General features: G+C 44.7%; 1 protein-coding gene across 1 annotated transcript; it reads right to left on the reverse strand.

Annotated features, from left to right (window-relative positions):
- Positions 1-2,959: 2,959 nt before the first annotated feature.
- Positions 2,960-27,926, reverse strand: LOC139063697 (uncharacterized). Its single transcript, XM_070546336.1, has 4 exons — positions 27,484-27,926; positions 5,998-6,107; positions 5,711-5,929; positions 2,960-3,203 (listed from the first exon to the last, which is right to left on the reverse strand). The coding sequence occupies exons 1-4, from the start codon at positions 27,774-27,776 to the stop codon at positions 3,067-3,069; spliced, it is 759 nt and encodes a 252-aa protein (XP_070402437.1). The 5' UTR covers positions 27,777-27,926; the 3' UTR covers positions 2,960-3,066.
- Between the last annotated feature and the right edge of the window lie 2 nt (positions 27,927-27,928).

Genomic DNA, 27,928 nt, shown 5'->3' on the forward strand with positions numbered 1-27,928 from the left:
AAAAGAAATGGATGCATCCAGGGAATCACCCAGAAAGATGCGGAGAAGGCCCTCTCAAAGTGGTTCACCGGAGCTCGTGACAGAGGTGGTAACAGAAAAGTTAGATCAAATAGGGAGGCTGCAAATTCAAATGCAGGTTGGCAGCTTTCTGAAGATGGACAGCATTTTCTGTAGTCAAGCCTTTTACACATGCCTAGTTCAGCAGCTTTGAATGTAAGTCTGGGAGTTGAAATCATTTTGGTTTCAGAAACTCATTTGTTAGAATTTAAACTGGAACAGTGTGACCAACATGTAAGTGGAGTGTTTGTAGATGCCCAATAAAAGTTATGCTTTGGACATTTGATTTAGTTTTGTGCTTTAATGAAATGGAAATTATATTTTCTATTCATTCCGTACTGTTGAAGATGCATTAAATTGTTCTTCCTTCAATTGACATTTTAGTCTAGTTTGTTCACTGTATAATTTTACATGTTTTCTTGAAACAATTGCTTTTTGCTCATCTGGATTCAAAAGAAATTACTGCCAATTTTTAACATTAGCCTGTAAACAGCCATAGCAGTGTCTTAAAAGCCTTAACTGAAAAGACAGGTGTCATTTAAATAAGATTTTGAAATTCTGTTTGTCAATTAAGATTGCATTTCCCTTAGTGTAATTTTCCCAAGAAGCCGAAGCAGTATCTCCTAGGAAACAGGCACAAGGGGCAGCAGAACACAAAGCACCCCAGCCTTACCACTACACCCCCTAGTGCATGTTCACCCTGGATAATGGCCATCCCAGCTAACGGGTACCCACATCAGCCCCTGGCTGCAGAGCTACCATCCACAAAGGAGGCGGGACACATGAGGGGACATGCACAATGCTATCGCACTCAAGACAGCCTCCAGAGAGAACAATGTTAGTGCACCCACTAGGATAGTCATTACATCCCATGCCTGGCCTGTAGGGATGCACGTTTCCCAAAATTTCTTAACCATCTATTGATGCCCTTAACGATTAATAGCTGGTTAACTGGACCCAGCCAACAACAACCCTCCCCCAGATGAAACCCCATTAGGACCCAGGCGGTGGATACATGGGTCTTGCGTTAGTAAACCATCTGGGTTCCACTGAAAACCCCAATGAAACAAGTACAACCCCACTCTTTACCCATATTTTGGCCCACTTAAGACCCTATTAAGGGCCAGTTGTCTCTTCAGGTATGCATGGGTCTGATGTATGTCAACCATCTAGGTCCCACTGAAAACCCAGTTGGGGCCCACTACAATCTATGTGGGCAAACCCCTGTAGGCCCACCATGGAAACCATGGACAAACCCACATGTTACCCATATTCTAGCCCACTTGAGACCTCAGTAAGGCCCAGTTAAGCATCCCTCAAAGCACTTAGATGGGGCACGCATGGGTGTCCTGTAATTCGACCATCTGGGCTCCACTGAAAACCCAGTTGGGGCCCACTATAATCTATGTGGGCAAACCCCTGTAGGTCCACCATGGAAACCATGGACAAACCCACATGTTACCCATATTCTAGCCCACTTGAGACCTCATTAAGACCTAGTTGAGCATCCCTTGAAGGACACAGGTAGGGCATGCATGGATCTCATGGGTCAACCATCTGGGCTCCACTGAAAACCCAGTTGGGGCCCACTATAATCTATGTGGGCAAACCCTTATAGGTCCACCATAAAAACCGTGGACAAGCCCACTTGGGGCCCAAGTAATTTGCACATTTATATATCACATGGGGCCCACCAATGTATGCTGGCTGGGCTGCAGGACAGTAAAGAGAACGCACCAGAGCTCCAGTTGGTGGGAGCAACTGTTTTATTTCTGAACAGCAAAGACAGTTTTTTTATATTTTTTTAACAGACTGTTTTAGAATAAAACTTTTTGATCATACTTTGGTTTTTAGTCTTCCTTTAGCAGTGAAACTTTCACAAATGCTGGAATCCGGGAACCTGCTTGGTGACATGTATATATATATATATATATATATATATATATATATATATATATATATAAGTAAAATAAAAAATGGAAGAATAGACAGATAAGATAGATAAAATAGATTAAGGACATAAAAAGATAAAAACCTTAAAAAAATAAAAGATAGATAATTAATGCAGCCCCAATAGGGAACAAGCCAGTGTCCCATTTGTGCCGGTCCCAAGCCCGGGCAAATGCAGAGGGTAGTGTAAGGAATGGATCAAAGGAATAGATAGATATATGGATAGAAGAACTGTAATGATGATAGCATAGTTTTCTATACATTTTAGGGATTTGGGGGTATGTGACACCCGAAAAATTATTTCTGAGACCTGCCCCCCCTGATAATCTACCTGCACCCCTTTGAAGGGCTGACTAAATCCGGCCCTGGCTGAAGCAGGGGAACAGTAAAGATGCAGAAACTACCGTTGTTAAAAGAGATGTGTTTAACTTAGAAAATGTGGACGCAATTTTAATTGTCAAAAACTCCAGCTAACCAATTCATGTTCCGGCATCTGTTTTGCCTTTAGTGAACTTTACGTTGACGTCAGTATTTGCGTTCTGGGAACGTTTGATTTACAAATTAAGCTAGTTGATCACTGCGAGCTAAGGGATTTGTGCACACAGAGAGGGGATATGTGCAGGAGGGGGAAGGACTTTCAGAGGAGCTGTTTGATGGATGGATTATGATCTAATTGCGTAGAACAGGACATTCACAATGATTGGATGTGGTTTATTTATTTTCATCAGTATGTGAAGAGCATTTGAAGCAATACGGCAAAAAAATTATCCAGACAAACATCTCAGGTGGCACCTTTGAAAAAAGCACATTTTACATTTTGTAGAACTTACAGAAAGAGACTGTTTCAGTTTCACGATTTCACTACATCAGCTCAGTCCTGTTCTAAGAAACCACAAACGTTTTAAAGGTGGTGCCTCATCACCGTTCACTACATGCTGAAACTTCTGCTCTATCATGTTTCAGAAATAACGGTTTGAAACTTCTTTTTAAAAAGACCCAAACCGCTCATGCAGATTGCTTCCTGCAACCAAAGATGTGGCCATGGAGCTGCAGTTGTGTTTAGTTTAAGTCTGTGTATGGATGTCCTGGCGTTGGTTGTCTCTCACTACAGAAGTAGCAGATCATGCACCACACGCTGCTCTCTGGATGGATCTGCACGCCACCGCTGGTCCGGAAAGGTCGAAGTGCACAAGATCCTGTCAGCAGAGAGGACATCAACATCATTTGATACAACAAATATGAAAATAGAATACAACAGAAAACAGAATAATTAGACAAAACTATAAAAGAAAAGGCTAAATCTGCTCGTCTCTGTGTTCTAAATGGTCTTGAACTGGGATCAGGTTTAACAAATCTCACCTACAGCTACAGAACTAGAGTGAGTTCTTGTAAAACAGGCTTCAGTGGTTTATTACATACATGATTTCTGAGTTCTGTCTGGATCTAAACATCGTTCCTTTTCCTCTTCAGTCTCTGATCTGAATTCTGAATCAGACTCGTTTTCCTTCCCAAGAACGGTCTGAGGGCCGCTTTAGGTTAAAATAATAATAATTATAATAATAATAATAATAATAATAATAATAATAATAATAATAATAATTGATCATTCTGTATTTTTACAAAATCTAGTTGGTTGTTAAAATAAAAATGCAGATAGATATATCCTATAGGAGACACACACACACACACAGTGATATTTGAGAAGTGAAACAAAGTTTAAAGGATTTACAGAAAGTGTGAAATAATTGTTTAAACAAAAATAAGCAGGTGTATAAATTTGAGCACTGTTGTCATTTTATTGATTCTAAAACCTTTAGAAATAATTATTGGAACTTAGAATTTGCTTGGTAAGCTCAGTGACCCTTGACCTCCATACACAGGTGAATCCAATCATGAGAGAGTATTTATGGGGTCAATTGTAAGTTTCCCTTTTTGAGTATTCTCTGAAGAGCAGCAACATGGGGGTCTCAGAACAACATGAAAACAAAAATTGCTCATCATGGTTTAGGGGAAGGATCCAGAAAGCTGTCTCAGAGATTTCAGCTGTCTGTTACCACAGTCAGGAACATATTGAGAAAATGGAAGACCACAGGGACAGTTCAAGTTAAGGCTCCAAGTGGCAGACCAAGAAACATCTCAGATCAACAGAAGTGAAGAATGGTGAGAACAGTCAGTCGCCCACAGACCAGCATCATAGACCTACAACATCATCTTGCTGCAGATGGAGTCACTGTGTTCAACTATTGGTGCAATTTACACAAGGAGATGCTGCATGTGAGAGTGATGCAGAGAAAGCCTCTTCTCCTCCCACAGCACAACCAGAGCTGCTAGAGGTCTGCTAAAGCACATTTGGACAAGCCAGCTTCATTCTGGAATAAGGTGCTGTGGACTGATGAAAGTAAAACTGAGTTATCTGTGTATAACAAGGGACGTTATGCATGGAGGAATAAGAACACAGCGTTCCTAGAAAAACACCTGCTACCTACAGTAAAACACGGTGGTGGTTCCATCATGCTGTGGGCTGTGAGGCCAGTGCAGGGACTGGGAATCTTGTTAAAGTTGAGGGACGCATGGACTCCACTCTATATCAGCAGATTCTGGAGACCAATGTCCAGGAATCAGTGACAAAGCTGAAGCTGCACCGGGGCTGGATCTGTCAACAAGACAACAACGCTATTGCTTCCAGGCAATATTAGACAGGCATCTTCTCTGGTCATTTTTAAGTCGCTGCATAAGACTCACTATTATTCACTGGCTTTTAACACTGACTGGTTATTCTCATCCACTCCTGTCTTTGAGCAGTGTTGCGTTTTATTTCTTTTACAATGTTTGTGTATGTTTTAATATATTATCCATGTTTTTACTGTTTTTAATTATGTCGGTGTGTTTATCCGTGTGTGAAGCACTTTGGTCGACAGTGTTGTGTATAAAGCGCTATACACATAAAGGTGCATTGGATTGGACCCTAAACACTGCTCACTATCCACTAACTCATTCATGCAGAGGAACAAGTAGAACGTTTGGGAATGTTCATCTCAGTCCCCAGACCTGAACATTATCTGTGGTGTGAGTTGAAAGAGCTGTGCACGCTCAGAAGCATCAGACCTGAATGAACTATTTATTTTATTTATTTAACCTTTATTCATCCAGATGGTTAGCTTTACACCAAAGAAAACAGGTAAGATAAAAAGTACAAGATGAAAATAAGATGAAACAATTAGACATAAAGACAACTGACTGTGCTCATTTACAATATGTTTCTTTTTGTGGTGCCCGGATTTACGCACCTGCCTAATTTAGTTTAAACAATTATGGAACACTTTCTGTAAGTCCTATAAACTTTGTTTCACTTCTCAAATTTCCCTGTGTGTCTTCCGATATGATACATTTACCTTTAAATTTTTATCTTAACCAACAATTTATCCAGGAAAATCATGAAAATCAACAAAGCTGCCCAAACTTTTGCATCCCATTGTATTTACTGTGGCACCTCTGGCTCTCTGTACAGGTGTTGAGTGTGTCTAAATCATGTATTTTGTATAAAACTCTCCTGTTTATGTGTGACGCAGCAGTATTTTCAGTTAGACGTTAGTCAGGCTTCCTGGTTCAGGTTTGTACTGAAGGAGGGCGCTACTGAACCACCTCACATAGACGTGGAGTCCTTGTGAGCTAAAACTCATTGTGTGTCCAAACTCAACCCCACCGAGGACGAAGTACATGGCTGCGCTGAGGGAGAAGATGATGAGGAAGATGGTCCCCAGACCCAGATCTCCCATGGTGCAGGCATTTGGACAAGCACAGGGGCTTTCCACCCAGATCTGCAGCGGTCCCTGGGCGCTGAGATTCTGGTCTCTGATGGTGGACCTGGACTGGTTTGGGTTGCAGTGGAAATGTGTGATGGTCATCAGCTGATTCCTGTCAGCTTGGACAGGAGAAGAAGATGAGATGTCTACATCAAGTCCCAGTAGACCCCAAAGCGTTTCAGCTCACCAAAGTAGGACACGGACAGTGTCTTCAGGGTGTGGTTGTAGTGGAACTGGTTTCCCTCATGTCTGCCGTAGCTGATGTAGTGATGGACACCTCCACCGGGACCTCCAGACCTGATCCAGAACACAATAAAACATTTTACTGCTGACAAACATAATGACTAGAGTAAACAAATTATTTCTTTAATGTTTGAAAATCAAACTTCAGCCGGCAGTCAACGTTCCAACATTTAATCGTCTATTGGTGGGTTAGGGCTCCCCCTAGTGGACAGCTGCACAGCAACAGAAAACTAAAAGTATTAAAAACACCTGAAGGATGAAAAATGAATGTATATTCTGATTTAAATGCATCTCTGCAAATATTCACCTCATTCTGCATTCACCCCTCAACAAACTGTTGTATGATCATTATTTATCTGTGAGACTAAAGTCCTGCACCTCTGGGGTGAGTCATCACCAGCAAACCTTGAACTTAATTACCTCTAACCTTAAAGGACGTTCCCTCTCCCTCCTGCAGCCAACCCCACCCCTACGAGAGGGCACATGCTTCAGCATACCCACAGGTCCATCGGCAGTGTCCCATTACTGATCAGACACATCTGTCCCTTTTTAGTGTCTCATTTGGTCCAGGTGTCCCACCCCATCACACCAAACCATTTTAGCCAGATTCGGTTTTTCTGACAGAATCAAAATCGGTTTATTACAAACGTAGTCTAAATAGCAGTAAAACAAAGTAAACTAGACAAACGAATCTGTCCTAAAATAAAAGGAAGGCGTTAAAATTTTGACACTACCAAATTCCAGGGGATTCTGATTGATGAATTTCTTGTGTATAAAATAAAAAGACGGGGTGATAAGACACATCCCTGTGGAGAACCCGAGCCTGGCCTAAGATCTACAGATAATGTTGGAGTGTCTCCTCAGCAGGGGGACCAAACCTGTGTGGATGAAACACTGAAGCAGGTGCAGGAACACACACCTGAGCTGGTCTGCACAGAAAAGCTGACCATCCTGGTCCATTCCTGACCTTTTTTCTGGTAAAGCAGCCGTGAAGAACCCATTAGTCCCCAATGTTTTTCCTGGGATCTGCTTTAGCCTCTCCTCCAGTCTAGGGCTTACTGCCCCGAGTGCCCTGATGACCATGGGCACCACCGATGTCTTCACACTCAAGGCTTTCTCAAGTTCTTCTTTGAGGCCCTGGAACTTCTTTAGTTTCTCGTGTTCCTTTTACCTGATGTTACCATCACTTGGTATTGCCACATCAACCACAATGGCTGTCCTCTGTTGTTTGTCCACCACAACAATATCCGGTTGGTTCGCCATCACCATTTTGTCAATCTGGATGAGAGAGGCGTGTAAATTTTATCATAGGTGTACCTCAACCATGAGAGACAAAGCGAGGAAAAAAAATCCAGATTATCACTGTCCGATTTTAAAGAATTATCAAATTATAGTGGAAAATAAGTATTTGGTCAATACCAAAGTCGTCTAAAAACTGTGTTATACGCCCTAATGTGGTAAGTGGTAGTCGTAATATAAATAAATTAAGGATAAGAATAATGGAGCATCTCTATCACTCTAAATCACTCTAAGAATCCCAAGATTCTCTACAAAACACTGAACTCTGTTCTGGTGTAACAGGAGCCTAGCTTCATGTCTCCTACAGCTGCTGGAAACTCTGAAGATATTCACAAATTCTTTGTTCACAAAGTATCGGACATTAGAGCAGCCATTTCTGGTAACTCTATTGACCCTGTTCCAGTTCCTCCATCACCACCCACCCTGAGCTCCCTCAATACTGTTTCATACTCTGAGCTGAATAAGCTTGTTGCAAGGCAGAAGCCATCTGGCTCTCCACTTGATGTTCTGCCGCCTCGTCTCTGGAAGGCTGCCTTTCCATGTCTTGGCCCTTCACTTGGTCAGATTATCAATGGGAGCCTCAGCACAGGTGTTGTCCCAGCTGCTTTGAAAGCAGCAGTTATTCGGCCAACCCTGAAGAAACCTGGTGCTGATGCCTCTGTGATCACAAATTACAGGTCTATCTCTACCCTGCCCTTTACATCGAAACTGCTTGAGAAATTCGTTTATCAGCAGCTGGTCTCACATTTAGCTGACTCTGATCTGTTTGAGGTTTTCCAATCAGGGTTCAGGTCTGGCCATAGCACAGAGTCGGCTCTACTGAGGGTCCTAAATGACATCTATCTATCACTAGATCAGGGAACATCTGTGGTGCTTCTGTTGTTAGACCTGACAGCAGACTTCGACACAGTTGACCACGCGATTCTACTCGATCGTTTGGAACGATGGGTTGGGATCAAAGGGTCTGCTCTTGATTGGTTTAGATCGTATCTCCACAACAGGACATTCTGTGTTAAACTGGGTGATATTTTTTCTTCTTGGGAGGGGCTCCGCTGGAGAGTCCCGCAGGGATCGATCCTTGGTCCTCTTTTGTTTGCAATTTATCTGCTTCTTCTGGGGTCAGTCTGTCGTAAACATGGTCTAGCGTTCCATCTCTGTGCTGACGATTGCCAGATTTACTCTCCATTGTGTCAGGAGAAAGGTCACTCTATCCAGTCCTTTGTTTCCTGTCTTAACGAGGCAAAGTCTTGGCTAAAGGCCATCTGCCTCTGAATGAGGGAAAGACAGAGCCAGAGCCGGATTAACGCAAAGGCAAAGTAGGCACGTGCCTAGGGCCTGATTGGCTGGATGGGGCCCAGACAGAGAAACAAAATTAAAAACAAATAAATTAAAAATTAAATGTACAAATGTCCTATGATAGAATTTGTAGATAGGACTCCTATCTATTTCCTATCAATTTGTTTCAATTAATTAACTAAAAATAGTGACAATGTTTATCTTAACCATAGACCGTTTCATTGGCTACGTCACATTAAGGCGCCACCCAATTAAGGACGTCAGAGAAGCGGTCAGAGTCAGAGCGGGACACATCAAAGCTAGCAGGTGTTTTTGAGTAGGCTAACTTTCACGATGCTTTCGGGTGCGGCAAAACGTAAAAAAATAAATTAATGAAGAGGAACAAAAGAAAAGACAGCGGAGGGCCTTACAGAAGTTTCTGTCGGGCTGCTTGGGCAGCCGTCCGACAGCTGTGAACCCGCTCGAGTCAGCAGAGCCAGAGGCTGGGCCCAAGTCAGACCCGGAGGAGACACAACCCGAAGACGCGGTGGAAGATGCGGCAGGAAATGCGGCGGAAGACGCTGTAGCGCCAACGCCGTCAACATCAACGTCCTCACAGAAGGACAAACTGGAAGAACAGCAGCCAGCCAGAAGTGAGCCCAATATAGTCTTACAGGAGCCTCTAGACCCAGAAAGGGTGTTAACAACTAGCTACCCATCTGATCCTGCAAAGTGGTACCAAACTGATGACACGATGCGTGAGTACTTTGCACTAAACCATCCCTCTCAAAATATTGGATATTCTTCAGCATCACAGAGGAAATCTGGAGACATAAACCGAAGCTTAACCAAGGAACATTTCTTTAGACGTGTTTCTGCTGCGACTGAGGCCTGTGATGCTAGAAGGCTGAAGATTATCCCGGAGTGGAGCATGCTAAATGGTTTCCTTGGTAAGTGTTGCTGGTTTTATTAATTATTTTTCAAATATTTTTATTAATGTTCAAATAGCAAAACAATAAGTTCACACTCAGAAAATTGACACAGAATTTCTGATTCAGCAAAGGCAACAACAGCCTGAATGAGCATAAAGCAAGATCAAAACTTAAGATAACATTTTCATTTTATTAAAATACTTTCTTAGGATTATAGATTGTATTAAATTTATACTGAAATGATTTAAGCTGCGTGTTTATAGTTTGTTTTTGCGCCTTTAAAGCATGCTTCAGTCCATTCAAATTAATCTATTTATTCTTGAATGTCTTTCCACTATCATGTGATTAATTTGTCAACATTTATAAATGTTGTAAGCTATTGTATTTTGCAGAAAATAATTGTAGTTAAATGTAGTGATTAAATATAAACAGCAAATAAGAGACACATATTTGCTCTGTTTACATAGTTTAATGACACCTAGCGGTTATTTACTGGTACCACCTTGACAATGGCACTCCCAATGGATAAGATGAGGATAATTTATTAGCATTTAATACAGCTGTGTAATGACGTATAAATTATTAATATCAAAAAATTGTCTGATAGAATGTTTTACATACAACACGTGACTTATTTCGGCATACAAACAACCAATTTGTAACCAAAGACTAGGCTATGTAAAATGTGAATGAACTTTTATAAGTAAATTTGGTAAGTTTCAGATTTCATTAAATCATTCATTCATTAAATAACATCGATTGGGGGGGGGGGGGGGGGGGGCTAAAAATGCAGCCTACCTAGTGTAGTCCATTTATTTGATCCGGCTCTGGACAGAGCTCATTGCTTTTCACCCCAACTGCAGGGCAGTGGGTCATCATGTGCCCTTGGCCCTCTTTCTCCCTACTCAAAACCAATTGTCACCAGTCTGGGGGTGAAGATTGACGCTGGACTTAAATTTGATGCTCATATCAACTCTGTGATCCGGTCCTGTTTCTTTCATCTGAGACGCCTTGCAAAAATCAAGCATATGCTGTCGAGAGCCCACCTGAAGCGGGTACTGCATGCCTTTGTTATTTCTAGGCTTGATTACTGCAACTCTCTCTATGCAGGCTTGTGTTAGTCAACACTGCGTCGCCTACAGGTTGTGCAGAACAGTGCAGCCAGGTTCCTGACTGGGACCAGGAAAAGGGACCACATCAGTCCGGTTCTGGCCTCCCTTCACTGGCTTCTGGTCTGTTATCGTTCACACTTTAAACTACTCGTCATTGTTTACAATTTCTTCCAGGGTGGTGCTCCCCCCTATCTGGCCACACTCCTGAACAGACATTCCCCATCACGCGCTCTGCGCTCCTCTGACCAAGGCCTGCTCGTTGTCCCTCATTCTAAGTGTCATACTCGCGGGGACCGGGCTTTCTCAGTCCTAGCCGCCACTCTGGAACCAGTTGCCACCCTCAGTTAGGCTGTCCCCATCTCTGCCAGTCTTTAAGAGTCGCCTAAAAACACACCTCCTCCGCTTGGCGTTCCCTGAACGTGTTAGAATTTGGCCCTCTTTTATGTTGAATTTATTTCCCTGTTTTCATTGGTCTCTTTTTCCCTTGTTTTGCCCATTTGTCTTCTGCTTTAATGTTATACCTTTTTCGCACTATTTGAATTGCTTTTATTTTTTATTTATTGATCATGTTTCACATTTCGCATTTACCATGTTCAGCACCTTGGGCTTCCCGACAGGGTCGCGGAAGGCGCTTTATAAAAAAAAGCTTTGATTGATTGATTGATTGATATATTGATTGATTGATAAAAAAGTTGCAACAACGCCACCCTGGGTTAACCCCAGAAGGGTAGAAGAAGGCCCGTATGTTCAAAAATCACGATGGGAACTGATGGTGTCTTTCCAATAAAACAATTCTTTATTAAAATATCTAAGCTAAAAGGAGACAGACGGAGTTAAGTTAAACGCTCAGAGTTCAGTTATCACCAGTCAGCCCACAAGAATTAGCCACATTGGTCTAGGGCAAACAAATACTAAATAAAGTTAAACATGCAAAAATTAAACACGCCAAACACAAAGAATGATAATGAAAACAGACAAACACAGTAAACTAAATAAAGATAAATGTTTTTAAACCTGTGGGCATTCTGGTGGTTGCCCCGGCAACCAGGCGTCCGACGCCCAACATCTAATTAAAACAAACCAATAGAGCTCCGGACGTCACGTGACTCTCAGAGAGTAGACGCCATGTTGGCAGGCAACAAAGGTAAACAAAAGGAACGGGGTCGGCTTGGATTTTACTCTGTCGGAGTTTACTTCACACTTTAAAACCGAAGAAATAGTTTTATATAGTCAGAATTTTTTTTATTTTATTTTTTTTAACCCTGTCCTGTCTGCCTGTGAAGCAAAGAGAATTGATGTCTGAATGCTGGTAACAAGCCTTACAGATTTACTCTCAGGTGGAGCATCAAAGCGTCTGCTTTTAATGTCACGCCTGATACTTAAAACTTTATTGTTATTGTTTTTGAATGCTTTGTAATTCCGACCAGACACGGAGTCAGAGGTGAAAGAGAAAGGAAAAGAAAAGGTGGGGAGAGAAGGGGGAAGGGGGTGGGGGGTTCCACAAAAATAAACAATAATGAACAAGAGTCTGCTTCTAGACCTGTAAAAAGAGACAAGAAAAAAAAAGAAAAGAAAACAAACAAAAAATGGGACACAACAACAATACAAGATCAAGCTATCACTGCGTCAACTTGATGAAGAAATACATAATCAACATTGTTTAACTGAACAATCACACGATAATAAATCACAGTGCATTTGTCAAAGTTGGGACAGTTTATGCAGTGCTCCCTTACTGTGCAGAAGTCGGTTTTCCTTTAATTATCAATTGCATGTCGTTTTGATCCAATTATTAATGCATGTTTTTCTTTTCTGAGGGGTTTGCTTGTTTAGTTGCATGGATTTGTGTTTTCTTGTTATGGATGGCTTCTGTGTGGACTACAGGAGGCTGAACGCCCTGACCCACAAGGATGCGTACCCCTTGCCCCGTATTGAAGAATCCCTGACTGGACTAAAAGCTGCTAAATGGTACTCCACTTTAGATCTTGCAAGTGGTTACTGGCAAGTGGAGATGGACCCAACTGATCGGGAGAAGACTGCCTTTACTACACCTGTAGGCCTGTACAAGTTTGAACGGATGCCTTTTGGCTTGTGCAATGCTCCTGCCACATTCCAGAGGCTGATGCAGCGTTGTCTGGGAAACATGGTAAATGAGTCTTTGTTAATTTATTTGGATGATGTGGTTGTGTTTTCTGCTGATTTTGACAGCCACGTGCGCCACCTGAGCGAAGTGTTTAACAAACTCCACCAACAGGGATTGAAGTTGCAGCCCAGCAAGTGCCACTTGTTCCAACGGAAGGTAACATATCTGGGACATGTGATTAGTGAAGAAGGAGTGGCCACAGATCCAGCCAAGACAGCAGCCGTAGAAGACTGGCCCATACCTCAGACAGTAAAACAGGTGAAATCATTCCTGGGCTTCGCTGGGTACTACCAGCGTTTTATTCCAGCCTTCTCTAAACTGACAGTACCCCTGTATGCATTAACCCATGGTACTAGTCATGACAAGAGAACTAATCCTATCATTTGGTCCCCAGAATGTCAAGGGGCATTCAACGGAGTGAAAAAGGCCTTAGTCCAAGCACCAGTTCTGGCATATGCAGATTTTACACAACCGTTCAGGCTATACACTGCCAGTTTTTCTGGTCTAGGGGCAGTTTTGGCCCAAGTCCAAGGAGGCAAGGAACGGGTGATCGCGTATGCCAGTCGTAGTCTCCATCCAGCAGAGAGGAACGACCAGAATTATAGTTCCTTTAAGTTGGAACTATTGGCCCTAAAATGGGCTGTGACTGAAAAATTCAAGGACTACCTGTATGGTGCTAAGTTTACAGTTTTACAGACAATAACCCTTTGGTGCACCTTGAAACTGCACGGCTTGGAGCCGTGGAACAACAATGGGTGGCCCAGCTGGCGAATTTCAAAGATACCATCAAATATCGCCCAGGGGTATAAAATAAAAATGCTGATGCTCTCTCCCGGTTGCAGGACCACGAAGTGGCTCGAGTGGCTCAGGTCAGGAGGGACCAGGAGGAGAGCTGGATGGAACGTCAGGCCCGTGATCCTGACCTTGCTCAAGTGTGTCTGTGGAAGGAACATCACTTGTCTCGACCAGAGGTTCAGGATGACTCACCTTTTATGAAACAGCTGTTAAGGGAGTGGGAGGACCTGGTGATCAAGGACGGCGTGGTTGGACGGACACAGACAGGTACCGACCCCAACCAAAAGCTTTTCCAAGTGCTCATTCCAAAGGGAGAGGCTCAGGAGGTGTGGAGGCAGTATCATAATGAAATGGGACATCCTGGCAGCGCACGGACTCTGGCAGCTTTACGACAACGTTGCTATTGGCCCCGGATGATGGAGGAGGTGAAGGAATGGACAGAGAGTTGTCCAGTGTGCGTCTGTTCCAAAGCCAGACCTGAGGTGAGAGCCCCTTTGGTACCCATCCAGACCTCTTATCCATTTAAGGTAGTGGGCATGGATTATTTAAGCTTGGGACGGCCTGAGGACCGATACCCTTACATCCTGGTGATAACAGATTTGTTTTCAAAGTATGCCGTTGCAGTTCCAACCAGGGACCAATCAGCTAATACCACAGCTCGAGCTCTGTACAGCAGCCTGATCCAGATATTTGGGTGCCCAGAACGCATCTTGACAGACCAGGGGGCTGCCTTTGAATCTGCGCTTCTCCAAGAACTCTGTCAGCTGTATGGGTGTAAGAAAAGCCGTACCACAGCGTACCACCCACAAGGCAATGGGGCTTGTGAAAGATTCAATCAAACATTGTTGAACCTGTTGAACTCCCTTACAGAAACAGACCAAGCCCAATGGCCAGACCGATTACCTGCTCTTCTTCAGGCTTACAACAGCACTGTCCATAGTGCCACCAGGTTGACTCCGCACTATGTGGTTTTCGGAAGGCATGCCAGACTCCCAGTCGACTGGATTACAGGCCTGGGTCCTACCACAGAACACTGTACCTTGCAGGGTTGGGTGAGGCATCACAAAAAAACTTTGGATTTTGCCTACCAGACTGCGAAAGGTTACATCCAACAGCGGCAAACACAAGATCAGACCCATTATAACCGAAGGACTAAAACGCTACCAATTCTCCCAGGGGAACGAGTCCTGATTTGCAATTTCCGTCGGAGAGCAAAGGGCAAATTGGGCCCAAGATGGACTCCAGAACCATACGTGGTGGTGACACAGCTAAGAGAGGGTCTCCCAGTTTACGTTCTGAGGCCTGAGGGTAAGGAAACACCCACACGAACGGTACATCGTAATAACCTCAGGTTATGCCCTTTGAATGTGTCGCCAGGTGATGCAGGAGACCTGCCACAAGGACGTGAGGTTCCACGGACCGAACCACCAACTGGATTGCCCCCTCCAACATAGTGGCTGCCAGGGTTGGTTGCGGAGTATACCCAACCCTTAGCTGCACAGACTGATGGTATCGTACCTGACCCCCCAGTGAATCCAGCAGCCCCTAGGGATGACCAAAATAGGGCATCTTTACGACAGTCCAGACGAACAAATTTTGGGCATCCACCAGTGAGGTTTGGTGACTAATAGATGGTCGGGGCAACCTATATTTAAGAAGGGGGGAAATGTCAAAGTTGGGACAGTTTATGCAGTGCTCCCTTACTGTGCAGAAGTCGGTTTTCCTTTAATTATCAATTGCATGTCGTTTTGATCCAATTATTAATGCATGTTTTTCTTTTCTGAGGGGTTTGCTTGTTTAGTTGCATGGATTTGTGTTTTCCTGTTATGAGCACGGAAAATGAACTTCTGATTGAGAGCAGCTGCGCAGCTCACAATCACGGACTGATACGGCTTGGGATTGGACAATTGGGGGATTGGGACTGGATATAAAGACACTGACAGGTGTGTGTGAAGGGGAGAGACACGGAGCAAAGCCGCCGCAGAGTAACCGGGCAGCAGCGGGACGCGCGTTCCTGGAAACACGTTGGGTTGCGGTACCGACGCTTTCTATCTCCAGGGAGAGATCAGAGGACGCCGCGGAAGGATCCAGCTGTGACATCAGAATCATTCAACGCCCGCCAAACAGCTAAGTGAAGGGACGTGAAATATTGTGGCTATTTCCTGCGTGCCTGTGGATTCTGGGAGGGAAGTGAACGCCCCCCTGAGGTGTGTCTTGTGTTTTCCTCGCAGCGGCAGAACCGGAGCCAGGGAGGGAAGAGGAGCGGGGCAGCGGCCCACCCCGACTGATGACGAGCTGGAGCAGACGCAATCCGTGACGGAGCCCAGACGAGGGGGCTGGGCCCTAGCCTGGAGATTTCTAAAAGCACCAGAGACTGAAGGACATCAGGCAGGACAGTAAGTCAAGTCTGGCAGTTTTAACTGGTTTTTAACTGGTTTTAATCCTGGTTTTAATCCTTTTTCGGTTTTAACCGTTTATTTATTTATTTTTGTCTACCACTGTGAGCTTTTTATTTTATTTTATTTTCTACTTTTTAAATAACTTTTTGGAGCTCGACTGCTGTGTGTTTTTACCTTCTGTCCACTTTCACCTGCCTCATGTCTCTCACCTGCAGCCCTGGGTGTGTCGGCTGTGTGAGGCTGAGCCAGAAAGTTGTAGAGCTGGAGAAGAGGATCTCCACGCTCCACCAAATCCAGGACCATGAGCACGACGTGGACACCATTTTCTCCCGGACCTTCGCCACCACTGATGGGGCTCAGCTGGCGGATGCCGTTTCATGCCAGCCCGGAGCAAATTCCATCTCCGGTTCTCCAAGCAGGCTCGGAGTGCCGGGGGCCTGCACAGCATTCGCGGCGGAGGAGGAGCGCTGGTTACAGCTGGGGGCAAAGCCGAAAGCCCCCCTCAGCTCCACTCCCTTGCTCCAGGGTGCATGGGTCAAGGTTGGGTCCGGTAAAGGTGGGGGTACGCGGGGCGGCGGCCGCCGATCTCCTCCACCTAGCCTGTCCTTGTCCAACCGTTTCGGCGCCTTGGAGTTGGATTTTCCTCCTCTGCCAGCCCCTGGCCGTGACTTCAAAGGACCCTCCCGGCCGCTGCGGGACCAGCTGAATGGCAGCGGCCATCCACGTCACACAACCCCCCAGACTGAAGCTGGGACCCACCACGGAGCGCTGACTTCTTATCGCTGCAGTCCTGGGGGAGCTCAGCCCATCACTCAGCAGGTCCCGGAAGGGTCCTCTGCCCAGCTTCAACCAACTACCACACCCACACTACCACCGCCACCACCACCACCACCACCACCACCAACCACTCTCATCGTTGGGGACTCCATCATCCGTAACGTCAGGATGAGAGGAGCCCTGACCTTCTGTTACCCCGGAGCTACAGTGTTGGACATTGCAAGACACATCCCAGACCTCATCCAGAAACACACAACAGTGAGTAGAATCATCATCCACGCCGGTACCAATGACATCCGTAAGCAGCAGTCAGAGCTCCTCAAGCGTGATTTTATTCACTTTTTTAATCTTTTAAGAACTATGCACCTGTCTGTTTTTATCTCTGGCCCCACTCCCACCATGGGCAGAGGAATCAGCCATTTTAGCAGACTTTAATCATTAAACACCTGGCTTTCCTCTGCCAACGTGACCCGTAATGTTGGTTTTATAGACACTTTTAACATTTTCTGGGGCAGGAGACACCTGTTTGGAGCAGATGGGCTTCACCTAAATAGACAGGGGACCCGTACTCTAACCATGAGCCTGGCTTGTCCACGACTCCCCCATCTACTCCACTGGCCTCATCTGCTCCTACATCCTGATGTGTAGCTGGTCCCTGCTCCTACCAACCCAGCCCTGATTTTAACAGTAAATCACATATCAGACTTGGACATTGCCATACCTCATTCATACCTGTTATTATCAGCAGAGAGCGGACAAACAACCATAAACCAAACAAAAGCAACCACAATAATCTAAAAGTTACCAAAAGTCCCACCTTCAGTTAATACAGTCACTCCTTCACCAGTTACTATTAATATGGCTCTTTTAAATGTTTGTTCTCTGCTGAACAAAACGTTTTTAATAAATGACCTGATTTTAGATCGTAATCTTCACTGTCTTCTTTTAACAGAAACATGGCTGAGTTCAGATGCACCTGTTGTTCTCACAGAGGCTTCTCCGCCAGATTTTAATTTAAATTTTTCAACGAGGAGTAGCAAAAGGGGAGGCGGTACTGCTTTTATTAGTTCATCAATACTTTCTGCCAAACCAGTTTTATTTGATAATTTTACCACTTTTGAATATACAGCAGCAGTTTTTAGCTCTCCCCAGATTTTATGTGTCACAGTTTATCGGCCTCCTAAGCAGAGTGCCATTTCTATTCAAGAATTTTCAGAGTTTTTATCAATCCTTCACAACTGCTTTGAAAGGATCAATTTAGCCGGTGATTTTAATTTACATATAGATAATCCTTCTGATTCTTTTTCAAAGGAGTTTTTAAACATTCTGAGTTATATGGATTTTAGTCAACATGTCACACAGCCAACTCACAGCAGAGGACACACCCTGGACTTGGTCATCACGTATGGCCTGTCCACCAGTGTGTCCTCTTTTATTGATTTGGCTGTCTCTGATCACTACTGTGTATTTTTTAGCATCACCAGTTTCATCCAGCTGGAACCCTCTGTGAGAACTGTAAGGAAGCATCATCTTACCCCTGAAGTGGCTGCAGGTTTTCTTGAAGTTTTTAGAAAGATCCCTCCCACTCCGGTAACTGCCTCTTGTGATTTTACTGTCAATGATTTTAACAGTAGACTGAAATCCGCTCTCGACCTGCTCGCTCCACTTAAAATCAAAAGTTTTTATTCAAAACGTGCTTCACCGTGGAGAAATGAAAATCTAAAGAAACTAAAGAGAAATTGCAGGGTTGCAGAGCGGAGATGGAGAAAGAACAAAACAACTATAAAGCATCAAATATATACAGAGCTACTTAAATCATATAATAACGCAGTGAGAAATTCAAGACACGCATACCTTTCCAAACTCATTCTAGACAATAAACACAATCCCAGAATACTTTTTTCCACCATAAACAACATTTTAAACCGTACATCCAATTCACCTCAGAAAACACCCTCAAATGCACTCTGTGAGGAGTTTGCAGCCCACTTCAGAGGGAAGGTAGACACCATCAGACGGAATATTTTACCCTCCATTAGTAATAAGGTCTTAGATAAATCTGAATGTGTGTCTATACCAGAGGAAACACTGGACAGCTTTGTCCTGGTAGAAGCTGAGCCTCTTGATAAAGTTTTCTCCTCAGTGAGACCCACCACATGTGTTCTGGACCCAATTCCAACTTCGTTTTTTTTAAACAATTTTATGGATCTTTTAGTGATGAGATTTTAACCCTGATGAATTGCTCCCTTCAGACAGGAGTCTTTCCTGCTGCCTTTAAAAGGGCGGTGGTGGGGCCCCTGTTGAAGAAGAGCAATTTAGATTTTAATGAATTAAACAATTATCGACCGGTATCCAACTTACCATTTTTAAGCAAGATTTTAGAAAAGTTGGTTTTAAATCAACTAAATGATTTTATAAACACTAATAATGTCCTAGAGAAATTTCAGTCTGGTTTTGAGGTGAACCACAGCACCGAGACAGCCCTTCTGAAGATTTTAAATGATTTTAGAGTAAATTATGATAAACAGAAGTTGACAGTGTCGGTCCTACTGGATCTAAGTGCTGCCTTCGATACGGTAGACCACACTATTCTTTTAACTCGTTTACAACAGATTGGCCTCTCTGGTGCTGTACATAGATGGTTCACATCCTACCTCACAGACAGGACTTTCATGGTGAGTTTGGATACCTGTTCCTCTAGGGTCCATGGGATTACATGTGGTGTGCCCCAGGGTTCAATTTTAGGCCCAGTGCTTTTTAATCTTTATATGCTCCTTCTTGGCAGTGTCATCAGGAGACACGGGGTCAACTTTCACAGTTATGCTGATGATACACAGTTGTACATCTCCGTGTCTCCGGATGACTCTCGGTCAATGGATGCACTTTTTAACTGTATTTTAGACATTGAATCCTGGATGGCAGAGAACTTTCTCCAGCTCAACCAGGACAAAACTGAAGTTTTAGTCATTGGTCCTGAGGCCCAGAGAGAGAAGCTTTTACCGAAATTACAATCTCTGTCTTTTAATCCATCTGAACAAGTGAAGAACCTGGGTGTGATTTTTGACTCTGAGCTGACTTTTATCCCACACATTAAAAATATCACAAAAATAGGTTTTTATCATCTAAAGAACGTCGCCAGAGTCCGCCCCATTCTCTCTCGGGCCAATACGGAGATGCTGATGCATGCTTTTATCACCAGTAGGATAGACTACTGCAATGCCCTGCTTTCTGGTCTTCCCAAAAAGAGCATCTCAGGCTTACAAATTTTACAAAATTCAGCAGCACGTGTCCTGATGAAGACCAGGAGGCGGGAGCACATGACACCAGTTTTAGAATCATTGCATTGGCTCCCCGTATGTTTCAGGATCAATTTTAAGGTTCTTCTAATGGTTTTTAAGTGTCTTAATGGTCTTGGGCCTTCTTATCTATCAGAACTGCTTTTACAATATGAACCCTCACAACCTCTGTGCTCCTCTGGCAGGCGTCTCCTGGTCATCCCTAAAGTCAGGACACACACTCACAGCGAGGCGTCCTTCCAGTGTTATGGCCCTCGCCTCTGGAACGAGCTGCCAGAGGACCTCAGGGCCGCAGAGAACGTTCATGTTTTTAAGTCAAGACTCAAGACCCATCTTTTTAGGTTAGCTTTTATCTAAATATTTACTACAGTTTTATTTCTCGTTTCACATGATTATATTTTATTACTTGCTTTGCATGTTCTATATGATTATATTTTAGCACAGTTTTATTATTTAAATTATTATTTTACTGTCTATGATTTGATTTATTACTTATTTTCTAATTGTTGTCATTTATATTAGCTCTTTTATTACATTTTTACTCATTTTAATCCAGTGTTTCCTCTGTGGGGGCCCTCTGCCCCGGGAGCGGTGGTCGACTGTAGCTTCCTGGGCGCTCTATAGGTGGGGGTCTATGCCCCCCCTCCACTGAGCGCCCTGACTTAGTGTGGAAGACCTGATGCTGCCGGGACAGACGGCTCCTCTGATGGCGTTTCCTTGCGTTACCATACTTGGCTCATCTGGACTCAGCCTAATATAATTTTTACTCGTGTGTGTGTGTGAGTCTGTGTGTGTGTGCGTGTGATTGCATATGTTTGTTAATGTTTTTAACCTGTTATGGGAATCTGGGGTCATTTTGTAAAGCACTTTGAATCACACTTTGTTTGAAAAGCACTTTAGAAATAAAATTTGATTGATTGATTAAAGAGAATGCACCAGAGCTCCAGTTGGTGGGAGCGACTGTTCTTTTCTGAACAGCAAAGACAGTTCTTTTTACATTTTTTTAACAAACTGTTTTAAAGAGAGTTCCTTTTAAAAAAAAATTAACAGACTGTTTTAGAATAAAACTTTTGGATCACACTTTGGTTTTAGTCTTCCTTTAACAGTGGAACTCTCATTAATGCTGGAATCAGGGAACCTGCTTGGTGACGCATTAAGTGCCAACCATAGTCTTAAGACCTGTGTTTAATGTGCCCAAGCCCATACTTTTGAGAGCACCATGTGAGCACCTGTGTGTGTACACGCGCTTGTTTATGTAAGGTTTATCTATAGGAGCGTCCAATAGAGAGTGTGAGGGACCACAGATCTGCCCCCCAAAGATGTGTAGGAGACAGGGGTAGCTCCAAGTCCTAGAGATCCAGGCGCTGCCCCAGAACACAGGAACCCCAAGGAGACTGCAACCAGAAAGGCCCCCGCCCCCCTCGACAGGCACAGAGGATCGCCCCAGGGGGCCACAACCAGCAGCCGGCAGAGTCCCGGGAGATATCAGCGGCATGCCCAAAGGCCCGCCCGCAGCCTCCCACCCCCTAGCCAGCCGAGCCCGGGACCCAGCGACCCAGGACCCAGGGGCGACCACCCCCGCCGGGGACCCAGCAGAGCCTAGGGACCCAGACCCCACCAGGCAGCCACCGGGATTGATCAGGTAGACGCCATGAATCTTAAACCCCCTGACCCGGGAGCCACTAACATTCAGGCAGACCAAGGCACCACACCCCACACCAGGTGTGGCAGGGGGAGGGGGGACAAAGATCTATATCATCAAAAGAAGTCCCAGGAGAGGGGAGGAGTCAAAGGCCCCACCTGACATATACAGTCATACACAAACACAGTCACACACTCCCTCCCTCATGCTCACACATGCACATACAACCCAAGACTTACAAAAATGCATGCTGGACACCCACTCACGCTCCCCATACACACCCTATTCACTCTGGTCCCGGTACTGCTACACATTGGGTACAACCATCACCGGTTACCAGAGTTTGACCCTTTCTGCTGGGGTGCTGATGAGCAGGCTACCCCACCCAACGCTGAGCACAGCAACCCACCACCCCAGACCTAAACCAGACGGCCAGATCTCCCTCCTAGCCTCCAGCCCCAGGAAGCCAAGCAACAACAGAGGTGTGCTAAGACCCCTAGTCTCCCTCCACCTGCTCCAATATAGTGTTGTGTTGAGGAGGTGTATTCCATGGCTCTGGTGAGCGGGCAGTGCGGGCATTGTCTGGCCTATGCCCGCTAATGCCACCGCACCACCCCACTTGCACCCACAGCCCTCAGTGTCTAAGTGCAGTTTAAAATTGGAAGTGGGCACCGGCACTTGGGAGGAGGCTGAGAAATTCCCCTGCCAAGTGCCGTTGAATGTTCTCAGTCCCAAGGCCCTAAGTGTGTGTTTGCGTGGAATGTCGTCGGTGGAAGTGTTTAAGGTGCAAATAAAATTGGGGGGCAGGTTGCCACAGGAATGCGGAAATGGGGTCCACCCCCTCCTGGACCTCCCCCTCCCCTGTGATGGGACAGCAGAGGAGCCAAGGTCTACCCGAGGCCCCTGAGCCCAGGCCAGGCACTGCTGCCTTCTTCCCGGCAGCATACATGTCAGGACTCGACCCCCAAGGCCCCACCCAGATCCTCACACGGGGCCGGCCACCCCCACACCCCAAGCTCCCAGGCCCCCACCCAGACCCGCCCAGGGGCAATGCAGCTACCAGGCAGTGACCCATGGCCGCCGCCAAGACCTCCAAGGGGCCCCACTCACAACCGCCAGTAGTCCACCCCCGAGGTAACCCAAGCACCTCCAGAGGGGGCAACGGCCCCCCAGTCCCAGACACCCCCAGTGAACCCACCTCCAGGGAACATCCGGATTCTCCAAACTCAGACTTAGAACAGATTCCAGAGGAATACAGCATGACTGTTCATTTATTTGGCGCTGTTTCGTCCCTGAGCTGTGACTGCTTCACCCTTTGGAAGACAGCCAAAGACAATGAAGCTATGCAGCAGATGTTGTAGAGAGAACTATGAAAAAGATCAATGGAGGTATATACCTTCAGGATTAAATCCCGCTGATCATGCCTCACGTGGTTTATCGTCAGGTAAGGACTTAAAACAAAAGTGGATAGACGGTCCCAAATTTCTTTGGGAACCAGAAAGAAGTTGGCCACCAAAACCTCCAAGTTCTCAGTTATCAGCAGATGATTTAGAAATAAAACTAACGGCCCCGGCATGCGCGACTAACAACATCAGTAATGCTACATCTCGGCTAATAACTTATTATTCAGACTGGCAAAAACTAAAAGCAGCTGTTGAGAGGTTTCTTAACGTGAAAGAGATCCTACTAAAATTAAGTAAAGAAAGAAAACGAATGGAGACTCAAAGTGCACCTCTGGCAGGTGTCCCGGCTGTAAGTGTGACAGAAAGGAAGAGTTCAAAAATCACTAGGATATATCCTTAGAAGACCTTAAGGAGGCAGAAGATGCAATAATTGCCTTTTGTCAACAAGAAAGATTTCCTGAAGTAAATCAACCTTAAAGTGACCATGTGTATTTTTCCTGGCGATAGGGGGCAGTAGATACCTAAATTGTTGCAAGCAAGCTGATTTTTGTGTTTGAGTAAGACCTTACCAACGGATGCCCATTAGGGTTAAAAAGGCCCAGGGAGTGCAAACTTCAGCTAAATGACAAGCACATCAGACCCCCTTTCATCACTGGCAATGAGTGAAGAGGTAAATGTGTAAAACAACAACATTTATAAAAGGTGAAAGTTTTGTAATCATTTATCAAAAATCAGTAAATGTGTTTTGTCCTCAAGGGCTACAGTAGAAGGAAACATGGCATCTAATATGGTGACGCCCAGAGACTAGATCCGCTCCCATGTAATTCAGACCAGATTTTTATGGTTACATGTTACAAAGCCACCAATATTTTTCAACAACTGCATCATTTGATTCATTTTCAACAATATTTTGATGGATATTTCCATAGATTAACCATATAAACAACACATTGTCACTTTAACGTCTGGTAGATCAAAGGTATGTGTAGTATACAAAAGAAGTAGCATATACAAGTTAGATTCAGAACTGCAGGATGGGTTTTTGCATGTAGGAGGCCGGTTAACCAAGCCAGCCATGCCTGAAAATGCTAAACATCCCTGTATTCTGTCAAAGGACCAACACATTTCCGACCTTATCATTCGTCATGTACACCTTCAGCTTGGGCGTGGTGGTAGAAATCATGTTCTATCAGCAAAAGGAGAAAGTATTGGCTGGCACATGGTGTTTCAGCTGTTAGAAGAGTCTTGGCTGAGTGTCTGTTTTGTAGGAAATATAGAGGGAAGCTCAAGCTACAGAAAGGGTAGTACCGGATCTACCCCCATTTACGAATGTGGGGGTGCAAAGAGGATGCAGTGTAATCAAACGCTATGGGGTTACATATTTACATGCATGACAAGCAGAGCAGTGCACTTAGAAGTGGCTTATTCCTTAAAGAGCAAGTCACCCCCTACCAGAGTCTAACTCCACTCCCACTTCATGTTTGAAAAATGCAACACATGCTGTTGCCTGGCAGACCGAGAGGGCGGAGCCGCTAACAAATACACACACACACAGGCTCACGACAGCATTGTGACATCATAATGTACCAGTTTACATCATAGCATACCACTTAGCCAATAGCGGTGGCAGATTTAAATTCAAATACAGCGCAGAGTTTTTACCTGACAACAGCACAACACTGACAGTTTTAGGCAGAATATTTAAATTTTAACTAAGATGCACCGAAGTGCCAAATTATTGACGACACGTGTCTGCAGCACGATTAGACACTCGTTTATTTAGTTTATCAGCAAAAAGTTGATTTGGGGGTGACTTGCTCTTTAAGCACTGCTTTCTGCATTAACAAACTCTGAAGATTTATAGCGTGGAGAAGACAAGCACTGCACATCAGATCAGACAACGGCACCAACTTCGTAGGAGCAGAAAGGGAGCTAAGGGAGGCCATAGGCACTCTAAACAAAAAAATGATCGAAAGGGAAAATGACCCGGGGGATAAAGTGGTCTTTTAATCCTCCTGCAGCATCACATTTCGGTGGAGTTCGGGAACGCATAACGCTAATAATTCCCTTAAATGCAATGTGTTTATGAACACACAGACTTCCATACGTTCTGCACATCTCCTGTGATTTAGTTTCAACTGTTCACCCTCTGCAGATTCAGCTTTCTCCCACCGAGTAATGATGCTGGTGTTTTGTGCAGCCCCTCTCCCTCTTGCTCCGTGCTGACTGCGTACACTGTGGGTGTGACCTCTAATGACCTCAGATCCACTGATGGAGAATCAAAAATGCAGAGAAAAATTATATACCTCCAACCTTCTTCTAATATCGTCAACAAAAATATGCAGCAAAGCATCATTTTACCTGCAGTTATACATTGGTGAAGCAACGCCTAACTTCAATAAATGGAGAAAGCAGGAACAAATGGGATTTCTGTTAAAAAAAACATTTTTAGGTGTGCACAATCCTGTAACGAGTCAGCGGGCTTATATATAGGACTCCAGGTAGTCGCTGTGCTGTTTGGTGTCATGGTGTGTGACAGGGAAAAAGTGGATTTCGTTGTCATTACTGCTTAAAAACATAACTGCCTCCTTTTCAAATGAAAACACCTGTTGCTTCATTAAAACGCTAGTGTTATGTTTTTACTAGCTTTCCCGTCTCAACAGGGAGGAGAACGACCTTCCTCAGATCGTGCTGCTCTGTGTTATGGTTACACTCCCATGAGAAATAGCACGTTGACTGAAGGCACCTGGGTTTGTGTGGGTGAAGAGATGACATTGTTTTTACTCCTTACGTGAAACAGCTTTCCACCTGAACCTACGGAGCAGTTAAGACTGTGGTGTGATATGCTTTGTGTGTGTGTGTGTAGTTAGCTAATAAATACTCTCAGAGGGCATACGTTTGCTGAGAGGTCTGGTGAACCATGCTTGGGTGTGTATTATTTCATCTCTCCACTTTGCAAAGTAAATTTGAACAATAATATTGCTTTAATTCTCTGTCCTCCTGTGCATTTGATTTCTCTTAAGGTGAACTGGTTTTAATAAATAAATAACCCAACAGTGTGTACCACACTCAACATGGACCATAGGAAGTAAAGGAATAGTTTTCTCAGGATATAAGAAAGAAAACTTTAGACAAGCAAAAGACTATACGACCATCTCCAAGCAGCTAGATGTTCCTGTGACTATAGTTGCACATATTGTTCAGAAATCTCAGATCCACGGGACTAGCCAACCTCCCTGAATTTGGTCGCAGGAGGAAAACTGATGACAAATCAAAGAGACAGATAATCCAAATGGTAACAAAAGAGCCCAGAAAAACTTCTACAGAGATCCAAAATAAACTTTAAGCTCAAGGACCATCAGGGTCAGATCGCACCGTGATCAGTCGTGGTTTGATCCAATGAGAGACGACCAAGGATGACACCATTGCTGAAAACAAATCATAAGAAGACTGGAATATGGCAAACTACATGTTGACAAGCCACAAAGCTTCTGGGAGAAGGTCCCATGGACAGATAAGACAGAAATGGAACTTTTTGCCGAGGCTCATCAGCTCGATGTTCACAGACAGAAAAGTGATGCATATCAAGAAAAGAACACTGTTCCTACTGTGAAACACGGAGGAGGCGCTGTTATGTTCTGGGGCTTGTTTGCTGCATCTGGCACAGGATGTCATGAAGCTGTGCTGGGTACAATGTCATCTCAAGACTATCAAGGCATTCTAGAGAGTAATGTGCTGGCCAGTGTCAGAAAGCGTGATCTCAGTCACAGTTCATGTGTCTTCTGCAACATGACAATGACCCAAAACACACAGCTACTAACACCCAAGAACGACAAGTCAGCCAAGGTTGGAAAACACTGGTTTCGCTTAGTGTTTCACCACCTGCTGAATGAGTGAGTGATTAACCTGTATCTGCAGCAATTGATGACCTCTTGAGGAGCCAATGTAAATCAGGTGTGCTGAAGCAGAGACATGCAAAACATGTGGTCCTTTTAGCGAACAGCTACAGAAGAAACAGGATCATCAGCTGTTTCAAGTCAAACCTCACATCACATCCAGATCAGAAGCAGCTTTGGACGTCATATTTTCTAACCCAGAAAGGGGCAGAGACTTCTGTCCTGTAGGACTCTGTGCTGTTCAGACTGGAGCAAAAACAGCAGATCCGGTCTGTCTCAGTGTTTTAGTCTGTTTTATGAAACAGGCTGGGAGGTTTACGGATGTTTAACATGAACAATGATCCAGTAGAAATGTTTAAGCTGTCTAAACTGAATAGACAGATGGTTACATGCGACCTCTAACCGTTTCTAAGCGAGCTGAAGAGCACCAGTCCTGGGCGTGTGGTCTCTGCTCGGTTTACCTGACAGCGAGGCACACAGCAACACCAGAACATTCTCCTCCTGCTGATCCCGCTGGTTGGGAGAACTGCTGGCAGGGGCTGAAGGTGAGGAGGATCGGGGTGCTGTCCGTGTCCACGGGTCTCAGGCGGTCCATGAAACCATCAGCATCTCCCATGGCCTTCAGGTCGATCACTCCGCTGCCGTCCTTCATGATGCATTTGCAGCTGTTGACTTTGAAGCAGCCTTCTTGAGCAGAGACCATAGAGGACAACAGTCTGAACCATAACAACATGGAGAGGAAGACCATCGTCATGGTGACCGGGTGCTGCTGAGACCATGGAAGGGTTCTGAGGGATCCCAACAGCAGCTGACAGAACAGTGACAGTTAGAAACCACTTAGCATCATTCTGATCATTCCACTGAGCTCAGATTATCTCACAGCAGGAGGCCACGCCCCTCCAGGGA

The sequence above is a fragment of the Nothobranchius furzeri genome, chromosome 17, assembly GCF_043380555.1.
Source record: "Nothobranchius furzeri strain GRZ-AD chromosome 17, NfurGRZ-RIMD1, whole genome shotgun sequence".
Lineage (NCBI taxonomy): Eukaryota > Metazoa > Chordata > Actinopteri > Cyprinodontiformes > Nothobranchiidae > Nothobranchius > Nothobranchius furzeri.